Source organism: Muntiacus reevesi, chromosome 22, assembly GCF_963930625.1.
Source record: "Muntiacus reevesi chromosome 22, mMunRee1.1, whole genome shotgun sequence".
NCBI lineage: Eukaryota > Metazoa > Chordata > Mammalia > Artiodactyla > Cervidae > Muntiacus > Muntiacus reevesi.
Genome location: NC_089270.1, coordinates 29,718,176 through 29,733,729, shown reverse-complemented (window position 1 = coordinate 29,733,729; position 15,554 = coordinate 29,718,176). Strand labels below are relative to the sequence as shown.

The window sequence follows — 15,554 nt, the reverse complement described above, 5'->3', positions numbered from 1 at the left end:
ATTTATAAAGTACAACAAAGTAAATTGCAGAGAAATATACATAATAGTTCTCATTTTTTAACATAGGCAGCTATATTTTTATGTTTGATTTATGTGCCCATGTACAGATGATGAAACAGGTACTCTGGGAAGTCATTTGGGAAGGAGATGGAGGTGAAGAAAGATTGTAATTTTTTATTGTCTGCACTTTTAATTATACAAGGCATGTCTTCCTGAAATACCCTCTATTCAAATGGTAGACATTGGGTAATATGATGTCTGCAGCTAATAACGCACCTAATGAAGTGTTGGGAAATGAAAGAAACCAAATGACTTCACAGACAGCTAAGTTCTGATTGGCCCCTCAGTCGCCAGCCTCCTGGAGTCAAATTTAAATTCCTCCTACACACTCATAGCTCACCTAAGGGTAAAATTTTCAGCATACAGACTAGAGAAATCACCTCACCTGTACATTTTGCCTAGTGAAGAGAAAGGTAACAGAACTGACCACGTTTCAAAGAGACCACTCATTTTTTTCACATACCACTTTGTCTCAAAAAAGAAAAAAAACAGTGAAAGAATAACATTGCTTTGTTGTTTCAGGTAGCAATTTGAACATGAAGGCTGCGATTCTACTGTTTTGTCTTCTAGGATCAACTCTGTCATTACCGGTAAGTACAACATGTTTATTTTATGTACCACCCAGCCTTAACTGCAACTCTAACAGAAGACCTCTCTCTCCCTCTCTGCCAAAACTTCTCTGTTTGTGACCCATTCCCTTAGTTTCCTGTTTTTATTTTCCAAGCTGAAAGATGATAAGCTAATGAAGTATTAGTGTATATTCCAACGTACTTACATTGTATCCACTTTTTTTTTTGTATCCACTTTATCATGGTAGAATTTTGATTATTTTTGACAGAGCAATAGGGCAGAAATTAAGAGAAAAAGGGATGCCGTGGATTATGTCTGCTCAAAGTGGATAATCATTTTACTTCCAAAAAGAAGTTAAGATTTTCTGCCAACTAATTATTTTCTCATGAGTAAAGATGTAAATTACATTTCCTGAATTTTCTAATTGGAAACACAAAACATCTAAATTATAAAAACTCTAAAAAGTCTACCAAATTGTGCAATAAAAAGAGGGTATTAGAAGGCAGATAATATTTTTTACTTAGAACATTTCATCACAAAATAAGTTCACATATAACAGATTTTAGAAAAAGAACCTAGTATTCAAACGAGTATTCCAGCTCTCCCCCAACATTTTATAGACATAATATGGGTGGTTTGGATCTCTAAGTAAATTTCCCTTTGTTTGAGATGCTTCAGTGTGGACAATGAGAAAAAAAATTAAAAATATTTGCTATGAATTAGCAGAAAAAAAATAACATTCTCAATTAGGCTTTAAGCTCACTTAACACTCACTTACTCATCCATGCAATCAACAAATATTTATTGAAAACTCTCTATATACCAAACAATTTGCTAGTTGTTGAAGATAAGATGGTGAGAGAAAAAAAAAAGACATAATCCTTCATGGTGTTCATGAGGACTATTTTTAATGATAAATTATAAATTGTAACCATGATTAGCTCTGTGAAGGAGATGAACAGGGTGATCTTGGTAGAGGGGATAGAACAAACATGAAAAACCAACCTCCTTCTTATTTCATTCCAAACACACATGTGTCATTCTTTAAAGAAATCTCCTGCAAAAATTTAATCTTTAAACAAGGTAAATTAGGAAGTTAATTTTTTAATGTGGGTTTTTGCACTTCACTAAATAAATTTGCCAAAAGTTTGTTCTAAGTTGGGTATCTCTTGTGAATTTAAATTACCATATAGTTTGTGAAAACTCAAGACAAAACTTTCTTGAAGCATAGATATCATTCAAGGTGGACCCAGGAGTAGTGTACAGGTTCATGCAGACTGGGAGAACAGCAAGAATCAGTGGTGTAGGAAGTGTGAGAAGTAACATTAAAATGTCTATTAGCTATCATAGTAAGATTTATCAAATAAAAACTCGGGACACATGGGCAAGGTGTTTTTTTTTAATTACTTGTAAATGAATTTGTTGAATTGTCATAAAGGTATATGAAATGAATAGATTTGCAAATGTGAACACTTAATTTAGCCTAGCCTTTTGATCTACTGAAACAATTCAGTTGGTCAAAAGTTTGGGAATATGGGGGTACTTTGGAACTGGGACACTTGGATGTTTGGGAGAGTGGTCAGGGTAAGCCTCAAATAGAAGGTGAACTCAGGCAGGTGAGGGAGTGAGCTAATGTCTGGGAAAAGAGCGTTCCAGGCAGAGGGAACAGGTAGTGGTGAGGTTCTGAGGTAAGAATGGGCCTCGGGTATCCCAGAGATGGCAAGGAACCTAAACAGCAGTAATGGAGTGAATGAGAAGAAATGAGGTAGAGTGGGAGTGCAGAGAGATGCTGGGGGCCCAGGGTTTGAGGGCCTTTTGGGCCATTGTAGTATCCCTGACTTTTACTCTAAGTGACAACAGAGGCTAAGGCAGGGATTGAACAAAGACATGAACAGACCAGACTGCAGTTTTCAAAGGATCCCTCTGACTACCATGCTGACAATGAATTACAGGAGATGAAAACACCTTTGCAGAATTTGTACTTAAATAATCCTAAGGCTTAAAGGGACCCCTAAGGGCAGATAGTGCCAATCTCCTCTCTTATGACTGAGGGAAGTCAAGAGGCGTTGTCAGCTCCAGGATATATCCAAGTGACCCAAGAATCAGTGCAGGACTGGGGGAGCCACAGGACACTATCCTTGGAGCACAGCCAGGAGCAGAGGTCAGCCAGAGTCAACCTGCATTCCACCTGAATGCAGATGGAAGGCTAACAGAAGCAAATAGAAGGACTCATTTCTTCAAGGACTAAAAGTCCTTGCAGGAACTCCTAGTACAGGCTCTACAACTTATAAAATCACCATGGGCAGCTCACAGAGCTTCTTAGTTTCATCAATAAGCTAGAATAATACAACTAAGTCATCTAAACTCACAAAAACTTTTACCCCTAAAATATAGTTATTCTTAATACACTAAGAAAATACTCTGACGAAGCAGGGGACTGAATTTCTATTACAAGAGTAACTTGTCAGGCTCAAGGCTGACAGCTTCATGAAAAGGCAGTAGAAATCATGGCAACTTATCTTCAAGCATTAGGAAAAGCAAATGTGTACAGAGCTGAGGTGTGGACTGTATCTCTTATGTCCCAGAGGAGGAAAAGAAATGACTACCAACCGAAATCCACGTGCCTCACTCACCCTCTGTCCATCCCCACAGCACCCTCCTGGTCTGGCACTTTTCCTTTCTACAGTTGCATCTCCTGTCACGCACAAAATGTTCCAGGGAGTTAAAACTGCTCCAAAACACACGGGGGCTAAAGGCAGACATTTTTGCAATTGGGGTCAACTTATTACCTCCTGGAAATAAACGAATACAAGACCTCTAACCATTTTTAAGTTTGAAATTATACCTCTACAATATTCATTAAAAAAATTTTTTCCTTGCTCTTACCCCTAGGTAGAGGTGATATATTCTATAAGAGGTTTAAATTTAGTTTTCCTTTAAGATTCAACCTTAGCATGACTTTCAGTCAGGAATGGGTAAAGCTGGAAGTTATATTGTTTCTGTCTTAAAACAGGTCATCCAGGAGAGAATTTTTAAGGTCTCCTTGTTCATTCTCTTTCTAAACCTTAGTCTTCTTTCAGTTTTTACAGACCACCTGACGTAAGTTTCTTTACTCTGAGGTCTGGTGTCTCAAGCCTGAGCTGGAGGAATCCTCCCTACTGTATAACTCCATCCTACCAAACAGTTTAATAATTCTTTGTCTTGTTCCCAGTCAATGTGGGGGAGGGAGAGCTGGTCATGACAGGTCCAGTGTGTGTATATGAGGCCTCTTCACTTGGTATCCTGCTAGCTTTCTTTTAAGTTCAGGCTCAAGGCCAACTCAAAAAGACTTGTGAACACACATGAAAAATGGTAGATGCTGCTTCTTCAAATATTTGTTATCACAGATGCAGCTCAACCCTGCTCTGGTGCTTCCTCCTACCAAGCTTGTTCCAGATCAGGAAACACCGCTAAACCAACCGCAGCCAAGTCAGGTAAGAGTCCTACAATGCTGAACGTCTGAAGACCAGCAAAGCAAACATGCTAAGGCTGGTGGATTTAAAATCAAGGTTCACCTAAAGTTTCATGACTGAGCAAGAGAGATAAAAGCCTTATTGGGGGGAAATAAAAACAAGAAACATACTTTTTTTTCATTCATATTTCTTATTTCATTCTTATTATTTCATCACATATTCATTCTTATTCCTTTTGTCTGAGTAATAATTTGGTTCAGCAACCAAATCTAGTCAACTCTGAAAGGCAATAGCTACACCTATTGAAAAAGCTTGGTCATCTATGCCTTTGAAGAACTATGACTTAAGCAATATGGTACTTGCCAGAACCTACAGGGAGTAAGAGGAAATCCATAAAAACAGCTGCAAATCTCCTCGTGGTTTTAGCTTTTATTGTTGATGAACTGATGTGTTACTGTAAAATCTGTCATTGAAGCATATTTAAATACTTTTGAAAACTGAAAGGTCTCCTAGCTCCCCTCCCTCTTCTTCCCATCCTCCCTCTGTTCAAAAAGACCTCTCCTTCCCTACATCTAGACTTTGTGAAAATGGTACCGTAACACCAGAATAAAGTTTTCATTTTGGTTTATGGACATTACACAATACTCAAGTCACTAGTTAACCTTCCGCCTTAAGGAACTTGAAGCTTAGAGGACTTTCCTTAAAAAATAATACAAAATTAGATATGCAAAATTAGTTACTAAAGTGAAGAATTCACAGTGAGATAAGAAATGAGTAAATTACATACTTTTAAGCTGATAAATACCTTAAACTTGACACATTGCTTGGGTACCTCCAAGGGCCTTGAAAGGGGCAATGCTAGTGAGAGGCCCTGAAGTTTAGCCTCATGGTAAATCCACCTGTGATAGTAGTATATGTTACTTGAGGATATAAACCACTGATGGCATTGTCTTTTTGTCTCACATATTAATTTCAATGCCCTGCAGGTCTTCTCTTCTTTAAGTCTAATTCCTTTGACACATATGCTCACACTGGGGTCAGACTTGCAACTGGTAAGTACCTTTTATATCATTTTAATGTCCATTGTTAAATAAAAATAATAGCTCATGTTTAGTGTATATATGGGGCGGGTATCCACAGATGTACACATACACACATTTCACTGTAGATAAACAGAAAGAGAGGTGACAGAGAAAAGTCACAGAGAACTGAATACTATTCAATGCAACATTAAAAACTGTCTTATCTTTAAGATTATCTCTAAAGGAATTAATCTAATTCTCAAGTCTTTACTTCTTTAGTTCCCACCTCCTCTCTGAGCTCCCCTTCTTATTCCTCCAGCATATCTTCCTCACGGGGCTTTCCTGGTGACTCAGACAGAATCTGCCTGCAATGCAGGAGACCTAGGTTTGATTCCTGAGGAAGATCCCCTGGAGAAGGGAATGGCTACCCACTGCAGTATTCTTGCCTGGAGAATCCCATGGACAGAGGAGCCTGGCAGGCCACAGTCCATAGGATCGCAAGGAGTCGGACATAACTAAGCAACTAACACTTTCACTTTTTCATATCTTCCTCACAACCTATATGACATCCAAACACTGTGACTGCTATTATCACCCCAACAACAAGAGCAAATGAGAAGGGATAGGAAAATCTACATTCTTCTCATAGAATGTCTGTATAGTTTAATCTATCTGGGGGATAAAATAATAAATAAATTTCTTCCCTGCTTAAAGTGGGTTTTTTCCCCAGTGGTCAGATTTAAATGTAGTACTAGATCATATTCAAGCTACTTTGGACCCTCACAATTTTCATGGGGATACCTATGAAGGAATTCATTTTCTTCATAAGAAAGCTATCAGGAAAATTCCTGGAACCATTGCTGCCATAACCAAAAGGGGAAGGCAAGTATGAAATCATCTAAGTAATCCTCAGGAGAATGGGTTAAATGCCAAAGGAAAACTGAGTGTGAGAAAAGTTAGTCCTGGACTTCATGGCTGTACTAGCAGACTACACAGGTCCCTGAACTTCATTTCTGTTCCTAATTCCAAATGCAATGTCCACTACTATAGATTTGCAAAGCAAATCCTCCCTTTTACATCTAGTAAATACAGTTTCATATCCTGGATGTTCAAATTGAAACAACACAGTCTTCCTCATTGCCCTACAGCTAAATCCTGCTGCAGGGGTGGCATCTGGTACACCGACCATCCCACTGGCCCTGGGGGGACTGAACGTACAGCAGCGGCTGCAACCACAAGTAAGTTCAAAGCCCTACTCAGTTTAACGCTGGCGTTTTTCCTCAGGTGAAAGCCTAAAGGGGAGGAAAGAATATTTTCAAGGTTCTTGAAAGTTTTACCCAGACACTTTGCAGAGGGATTTCCTATTTGCTGTTTCCTATTAAACTTATGACAGTCTTTGGCAATTTGGTTCTTGCTGAAACTCCATGAAAACACACCCAGAAAACTGAGCATGCTGCCCCATCGCCTCTCAAGATTATACTTGTAACAGGTAACGGGAAACGTGAAGAGCTAGGGAAGATTGAGAAGTAAAGAATAAAGCTGGGAATTGAGAGGCGTCAGGATTCTTCTCCAGCTTGCTCTGTTTCTATGAAAGACTTTCTGAGTGACCAGAATCATTCCAAAGAAAAGATAAGGGATGGACAAAGCTTATTTCCAGCAAATCTAATCTCCTTTATGTGCCCTTTTTCCATGCCTCCTTTCAAGTTCCCAAGAATCCTCTAGTTCCTTCTCTCCTCCCATAATTATTTGCTTTTAGGAAAAAATCCCCCAAAACCTTCTCACACAAAGATATAAATAACATACTTAGGACACCACCTCTTTTAGAAATGCTTGCATTTTAACTGCAAAGCCCAAACTTGTCTTCTTGGAACTTCTCTAAATAGTTTAATGACTCTGGAGAAAAATACAGTGATCCTTTATGACTAATTGTTTATCGTTTACTTATTCTCCCTAACAGATAACCTCAGTCCCTATCATTCCCACATAATGGTCTGAGTTTTTGTAGAAGCTTTCTTGATTATTACATACATGCTATATGTTAATTATAGAGAATTTAGAAAAAAGATAAGCAAAAGGAAAAACTAAAATTCACTCATAAGCCTACCAGTCATAATTAAACACTGTCAGCATTCTAGAGCATGACCTTTCAGCCTTTTTTCTATGCATATAAGTATAGTTTTTAAAGAAAATATGTTCTTACTATATCTAATGTTCTATAATCTAACTTTTTCACATAATACATTTTGAAAAGACTTTCCTATATTTTGAATATTCACTTATTATATAGTGAATAGCATAATATTGTTTTCAATGATTGCTTAGTATTCCACCATATTGCAAAAGTTTGTGTTTTTTCCAAAATTTTTACTTCCATAAATAATACCACAGTGAACATCCTTTAACTAAGTCTTTGACCATATTAGTGATTCTTTCCTTAAGACCAGGAATAGAATTTGTGAGTCCAAAGACATTAAAAAATGTAAGACTTTTAATACACATTCCCAAAAAATGAAGCATGACTATAGCCCATCTTCCTACCACTATAGACACCCAACTTATAGTAGCAAGCTTGCATAATTAGTAATTATAATCAAAGTTGAGTTTGATTGACAAAATTATTTTAAACTTCTCAATTTAAATTCTACATCGTATTCAACCAATACTTTTTCCTTTACTTTCTTTTGTCCAAGATAACAACACAAAAGACTATACTGCTTCATTTACTCATATTTGTAAAATTCTATAATGTAACTAACTTTTACATTTCTTTTTTAATACTGATGCATATATTCATAGATGAGTCAGTACTTATTTCTTACAGATATATTAGAGCCTTCGCTCAAAGTGTTTTCTGTTATTTATATCTTAATAATAAGAGTGATCCTCTAAAAAAGACTAGAGAGAGTTGTTTACTGCATGACCTTGGTATAGTCCACCTGCCAACTGCCCCCAGTTTCAATTTCAATTGCTGCCCTGTTCTAACCTCAAAGTCAGACTTAGTACATCTTCATATTCCCCAAAGAGTATATTCACTGGAGTCCAAGGCAGCAGTGGGCACTGTAGACGGTATTAAAGATTCGGTAGACACGTTTGACATGCACGGCCCCATCATCCAATAATATAAATCAATCCTCATTCTCTGTGGGGCTTCTTCAATGTCTCTAGGCTATACCACCACCAAGGGTCCTCATACATGCCTTCTCCTGTGCAGGCGCAGTGGCTCTGACCTGTCTCTCCCTATGCAGAGTACCTTATATCCCCCTCCAGAAACCTGGGCACATGTCCACAGCTCTCACTATCGAAGCAAGTCCAGTGTGGCTAAGAAAGAACTCGAGAACCACACAACTTCTGGCCAAATCCTGGCTCTCCACTTACTACCTATGTGGCTAGGCCACTTAAGCCTCTGTGACTCACTTTCTTCATCATTTAAAATAGGAATTAATTAGAACCTTACCACTAGAGCTGTTAGAAGGATTGAGTAAATCTACATAAAGCACTTAGAACAGTACCTATCAGATGGTAACCATTCAATACATTTAGCTATTATTTCAAAAAAATTCTCTATGAAAAACTAACTTCTCTCCTTACTGTTATATCGATATTACATTAGTTAATTATCTTTCATTATTGTTTTTACTTAGACATCTGTGGTTTCCTCTTTGTATTTTTTTGTTCCTTCTAATTTGCCTTTAAAGAAGAACTTTCCATTTTGTTTTCTCCCAAATCCTTGTCCCTTTCCTTTGATCCATTTTTTCATTGCCACCCTGAAGACTATTTGCTTATGGTCAGTAGCCAAGGATCTGACTGAGAGTAAGGCTTTTTCCTAAATGTGTGTACTTTTTATCTTTGAGCATTATGGGTATTACTGTACAAACTTCTTGAGAAATAATAAAGGTCTATTTATAAGACTTTCAATTCTTTTAGGTTGGGTTGTATTAAAAGTCCAATTTTGATAACTTTTATAACACTGGATTTCTATAGAAATAAAAATAAACTTTAAAACCCTAATTCTTTCTAACAAACCCTAAAGTTAGTTCTTAGAGTGCTAGAGCATACCAACACCTCACCCAGATCTTTCCAACTATAAATTCATTCCATTCACGTAGTCATCGGTGACCAGTAGAGTGTTCCTAACTTAGCTCTAAGAACTCTGTTAGGACCAGGGATGTTAAACAATATCATCCATAATTTCCTATTTGTGCCTCTTTTAATATAGCAAAATATCTAGGCAACCATTGTGAGACTAAATGCATGTGCTTCAAGAAACCTTGATTATTTTAAAATATCCACTACATGTTTTCAAGTATCTTCTGAGATGCCATGTAAAAGAAACATGCATTTTACCATCATGATTACTTGGAATAATTTTAAGTTTGCAGAAACCTTGAGAACAAAATTATTTTCATCCAATTTACTAACTTCTGCCTTATAAATGTGCTTCCTTAGGTGGGTTTCTAAATCTCTCTGGGCCTAATCTTCTTTTCACAAACTGAATCCGTTCCAATTGCCATCCATCTCGTGAGTCCATATCTATGACTTTAGATGATACATTAAATGGAATATCTATTTAATAAACATTGTGTACTTATTTTGCAAGTCTCAATATTTACATCATTTGTCAGAATTTACCTTTTAGTATATTTTTACTAAATTTTTCACTCTTTTTTCAGATGTTACCAGTTATTGTAGCACACTTTGGAGCCCAGGTAAGATTATTTTATAATATGATTTTATTTTAGATCATCTTAGTGTGAAATATTTAATTCTGTATCAGTTCACCAGATAGTTGCCAAGCTTCCTATTTACTTTGCACTGTATGACCACTACAAATAGGATAATAACAAGAACACTTACTGAGCACTTACTATGTGCCAGGCACTGTTCCAAGTACTTTTTATTTACTATGTACTATCTCATCTAAGCTTCAAAATAATCTTCTATAGTCAGTGTTTTTATTTCCAATTTGAAGACGAGTAACTGGTGACACTTAGTTAGTTGTTCAGTTATATCACACAGTAAATGTCACAGATGAAGCAGTCAATCCTTTAAACCACACTGTCAAGCAAAAAAAATTAATTAATTAATTAACCGATCTAGAAATTGATGGTGTGGGGGATTTTTTCATCTCAAATTTATTTATTAACTGTATGTCTTTTCCCTAAAAATGATAAACTTTCCTCTCTCTCTATTTTTCCTTTGTGAAAAGTAATTCTTGAGATCGCTGATACAATTACCAAGAGCCAAGATCAAGTATGAGCATCAGAGGGCAGGTTTTACTTCTTCCTTTTTTTAACTGGAGGATAATTGCTTTACATGCCATGTTGGTTTATGCTGTGCAGCAGCGTGAATCAGCTATAAGTTTACATACATCCCCCCCCTCTTGAGTTTTTACTACTAAAAGCAGAATCAAATATAAAATTCACACTAACTCTTAATTCCTCATCTGGGAACACATTCCAAGGAAATAATCTGAAATACAGCACAGGCTTCTTTACAAATAAATTCATCAAAATATTTTTATAGCAAAGAAGAATACTGTGTGTGCACGCCATCACTCAGTCGTTTCCAACTCTTCTCAACCCCATGGATTGTAGCCTGCCAGGCTCCTCTATCCATGGAATGTTCCAGGCAAGAATACTGGAGTGGGTTGCCATTTCTTACTCCAGGTGATCTCCCTGACCCAGGGAAACAATCCACGTCTCTTGGGTCTCCTGCTTTGGCAGGCAGACTTTTTACCATTGCACATTTAGGAAGCTTCCAGAGAAATATATTAGGTGCAACTTAAATTTAAACAGAAGGAAAATTATTATGTAAACTGTACAGCATAAAAGCAAATACTTGTGACCATCCAAAAGTACATTTATCAAAATTTGTTGGCAATATGGTTAAAGAATTGCTGTGTACTATTAAAAGAAAAGGTAAGACTTTTAGACACAAATTGTGTAAATGATGTGACTTCTAGTATGTAAAAAAGAAATGTTTGTAAAACATCTGAAAGAAAATACATCAACTCTGCATGATGGGATTATATTTTTTTTCTTTATGGCTGTCTGTACTTTTCAAGTTTCCTCTAATGTGCATATATTACCTAATAATAGAAAATAGGTAATTTTTGAAATGCATAAAACCTCCCATCACTCAGATAAAAAATGTTAGCAGTCCAATACCATGTCCTGACTTGAGTTTTGTAATAAAATTCTCAAAGGCAGTTTAAATTATTGCTGAAAATTAAAAAACATGTATCTCTTTAAAACCATTTTAAGTTTTTCAATTATGATATATATATTGCCCCAAATATATTAAAATCTAATAATATGTGTTATTCTTTTCCTTTTAGGGTACTATCCTAAGCTCAGAGGAATTGGTAAACAAAAAAAATAATAATTCCTAGTATTTCAAGCTCTTTTCACTGCTACCATAATGCTGTTTTCTATCTTCATATTGTCTCTTTTGACCTCAGCCCCTAAATCTGGTACACGCTATCATACACTGAACACTTTTATAGGTCTTCTCATTAGGTTGTCTTTTCTCCAGCTAGGGATTCCATCATCCTTCTCCAGCTACTTCTCCATTAATTTGACTTAGCTTTTGCTTTCCATATATTGATGTCAGATTCAGGTCTATCCAGAAAGTCAATGCATAGTTTTAAATTTTATTTAAAGTTGATTAAAATCTAGTGTTATAAGTTATTGAAATACATGTAGATTTAGAATCACATACATATTGATCTTTATCTCAGGAAAGATTCTTTTTTTACTTAAATGTTTAATGCTTATAGAAAAATGTATTTCTATTCTAGCATCTTATGATGATAAATGAAATCTGCTCTATACATATGAATAACTAAAGGGCTGAACCCAAAAACTCATTGTACCATGCCTAGGCACTTCTATGCATTTCTCCAGAGTCATTTTCAGAGAAAAATAATTTGAATTAACGGTATCTAAACTTGACACTAAATAAAGAGTTGAGGAAATATCTGGGAAGATAGTTTTTAAATTTTTATATTATAAGGAAGGTAGAGATTTGCTTAATTGTTCATAAATAAAGTCAAATAATGGGGCAGTTCTGCCAACACTGATATATGAACACCCATTTCTACCAGTTATGGACCTGATCTTATAAAACAAGCACCTCGGTGGATTTTTCTTTTTACATATATTGACTTTAATACAGATTACAAATTAGAGATTTTTAACACAATTTAACAGAAAAAGACACAGAGGCTAGAAAAACTTAAGCAGCATAGGTGCCAAAGTCAAGAAAACAGTTTATCTAGATTAAAAACCATTTTTCTATCCACTATACCAGTGGTTTTCAAGTTCTTTTAGTGTAATGCACAGTAACAGTTATATTTTTCATGTTGCTAAAATATATATGTTTTATGAAACAATACTTACCCTTATTATAGAGAGTGCACTGGTAATTTATAGTCTATTATTTTTGCCTTATTTTTTAATGATGTACCATCTTCTTTATTTCAAATGCATGGATGTCACAACCCCCAGTTTGAGAACTTCTGTACTCTACTCCTGTCTCTCATCCAGCATAAGCCTAATTCTGGTTTCAGTACCTCATAAATCTAAGACAGTGTTTTCCAAACATCAGTCTTGGACCATCAAACCACGACAATTTGGAGTGTTGGTTAAAAATGAGTATTTCTGCCTTCCAGGTGGTATTTATGTATACTAACAATTGAGAACCATGCTCAAAGAAACAGACCTGTATCTTAACTCTAAGTTCTCAACCCTTTTTTTCTATGAAAATGCTATCAGAACTGGGAGGTCCAAGAGAACTGGTTTCTGCGGAAACTCTCTCCAAAACCAGCTGATTTCCAGTTATTTCGTCTTAGGAAGAACTTTTCATGGTAATTTTTTCCCAGGGGAAAAACAACAAATCTAAGTACCAACAACATTCAGTCAGTCAGTCAGTCAGTTCACTCGCTCAGTCACGTCCAGCTCTTTGCGACCCCATGAATCGCAGCACGCCAGGCCTCCCTGTCCATCACCAACTCCCGGAGTTTACTCAAACCCATGCCCATCGAGTCGGTGATGCCATCCAGACATTGCATCCTCTGTTGTCCCCTTCTCCTCCTGCCCCCAATCCCTCCCAGCATCGGGGTCTTTTCCAGTGAGTCAACTCTTTGTATGAGGTGGCCAAAGTATTGGAGTTTCAGCTTCAGCATCAGTCCTTCCGATGAACACCCAGGACTGATCTCCTTTAAAATGGAGTGGTTGGATCTCCTTGCAATACAAGGGACTCTCAAGAGTCTTCTCCAACACCACAGTTCAAAAGCATCAATTTTCTGGCGCTCAGTTTTCTTCACAGTCCAGCTCTCACATCCATACATGACCACTGGGAAAACCATAGCCTCGACTAGATGGACCTTTGTTGGCAAAGTAACAGTGTGCAAATCACTGACAGTCCAATAGAAAGGAGATCTATTGAGTAACCTCAAAGAATACACCAGTGACTGAATTACCAAAAGAAATGTTCTTGACTGAATGAATATTCCAATGCCCTTGAAAAAAATATATCAAAAGAAAGCATAAAAATTATGTGATAAGAATTGATTAATCTACTTGACTTCATTTTTCCATTAATTTTTAATCTCTTAAATTACTTCTTTTAAAGTCTGGGCAAAAAAGAGACTGTGGTTTAGGTCAATAACAGAAATATAGCCCGCTGCAATTGTATGGAGTTTCTGTCTTAGTTCTATTTCTAGATACAACTGATATGAACAAATGATGCATCGTTCCTTTTCCTGTGACTGACTTGATTCTTGCGTTCCCTTTCTGAGAAAAATGGAGCATAGCAAGGATCCCGAGTAATGAAACCAGCATCAGGCTTGGCTCAGGCTAGGGGGCCATTTCCTCTAAGGAATGCCCAATCTTTACTGTTTTTGCTGACTCTACCCTCTTCATCTGCGAATCCTACTCAAACTTGCTGCTCTCAAAGAAGAAAAGGCTAATTGACCAGCCTTAAAATGTGTTCTTTTGACTTTGTTTTCTATTTCCTTCTCTCATTCCAGCAAGGGACCTCTCAAATCTTAACAGGCCTTATCTTCCATCCCTTGTTCGCTGGAGCCATCCTGCCCACCAGTCAGACTAATCCAGATGCCCAGAATGGAATCCTTCCTGCAGGACAAGCAGGAGCAAATCCTGTCACTCAGGGAACCCCAGAGGACCCCTTCTCAGCCCCCAGCGGCACAGACGATGACTTGGCAGTGACCACACCTGCTGGCATCCAGAGGGGCAGGCAAACCACGGAGGAAACCGCCACGGCATCACCCAAAGGTAGGCTCTCCCAGCCAGGAAGACCCCCCCAGGGCCATGAAAGTCATCTGTGGAGTGAGAGAGAAGGGTTCTTTGTCTTGCCTCGACAAATACAGATCCTAATAACATCAGGGAGCCCCTTTACTCACTCACATTTGATTCCACCAATAAGGGAGTATTTTTCCAGGATTACTATCCCTATTTGGGCTTCCCTGATAGCTCAGTTGATAAAGAATCCACTTGCAATGCAGGAGACCCTGGTTTGAGTCCTAGGTCGGAAGATACACTGGAGAAGGCATAGACTACCCACTCCATTATTCTTGGGCTTCCTAATGAATCTACCCAAAAAGAAAACATTTAGGTGCTGACATAACACACTTTCCATGTTGGGTCAGGGCTGAAAATATTTGAAACCAAATGGTGCGCTCCCTTTCCCATCCCCCGTACATCCCTCCCCCAAAAACACACAGGACACAGTTAATCAATCAAGATACTTTTTCCCACTCACTCTTCATGGATGAGACTCAGGACCTTCCTAACATAAGGTAGCAAGCTGCTCTTAGTAATAGACTAGATTTAGCATGGTAAATCAACTCACGTGCCATTGCCCTCAGATGAAACTTAAGAAATGCTGTAAAAAATAAGCTCTCCTAGCACTAACAAACAGATAATCATTTAACCTGTGAGGATGTCCAGACCCAAATGCTCCAAATATCCAAAAAGACAAAAGAAGGATTTGTTACTGATACTCTCACCCCAAGAAATTTTCCTCTCAAGTAAAAATATTTAAGTGTAACATGCTTTTACCTACATTTAAAAAGAGGGTTTTTTTTCTTACAGGAATTCAGTAAGCTGTCTCAATTTTTTTCAACTGAACCACCTCAAAAGTGGTGACACATGAGAATCTTCTTCATTTATCATATTATTGAATAGATTAAGACATACTGGACAGTATCAGAAGAAATTAATTCTTAGCTTATTTAAAAATTTTTCTTGAAATTTCAGAAAATATATACTTCCTGGAGAATACTGACTTCTGAAAAAAATACTAATGAAATGCATAAATTTGTCTTTCAAATATAATATTATGCCACCTTGGACCCAGAAGATATGTATATTAAAAATATACTTTTAAACTGACTCTTTTTCTTCTTTGTGGGAGTGAAAGAAAGTCA

The 15,554-nt window shown here is 37.0% G+C and overlaps 1 protein-coding gene across 1 annotated transcript; it reads left to right on the top strand.

Moving 5' to 3' along the window:
- The first annotated feature begins 596 nt into the window (after positions 1–596).
- On the top strand, positions 597–15,317 carry AMTN (amelotin). Its single transcript, XM_065913866.1, has 8 exons — positions 597–650; positions 4,017–4,103; positions 5,069–5,134; positions 6,253–6,342; positions 9,775–9,810; positions 11,442–11,468; positions 14,136–14,400; positions 15,220–15,317. The coding sequence occupies exons 1-8, from the start codon at positions 597–599 to the stop codon at positions 15,228–15,230; spliced, it is 636 nt and encodes a 211-aa protein (XP_065769938.1). The 3' UTR covers positions 15,231–15,317.
- The last annotated feature ends 237 nt before the right edge of the window (positions 15,318–15,554 follow it).

Excerpts from the sequence above, each read along its gene's own strand:
- AMTN (XM_065913866.1), top strand. The coding sequence starts at position 597 with ATGAAGGCTGCGATTCTACTGTTTTGTCTTCTAGGATCAACTCTGTCA. Across the intron at positions 9,811-11,441 it reads TAGCACACTTTGGAGCCCAG|GGTACTATCCTAAGCTCAGA; the intron begins GTAAGATTATTT and ends TTTTCCTTTTAG. Across the intron at positions 11,469-14,135 it reads TCCTAAGCTCAGAGGAATTG|CAAGGGACCTCTCAAATCTT; the intron begins GTAAACAAAAAA and ends CTCTCATTCCAG.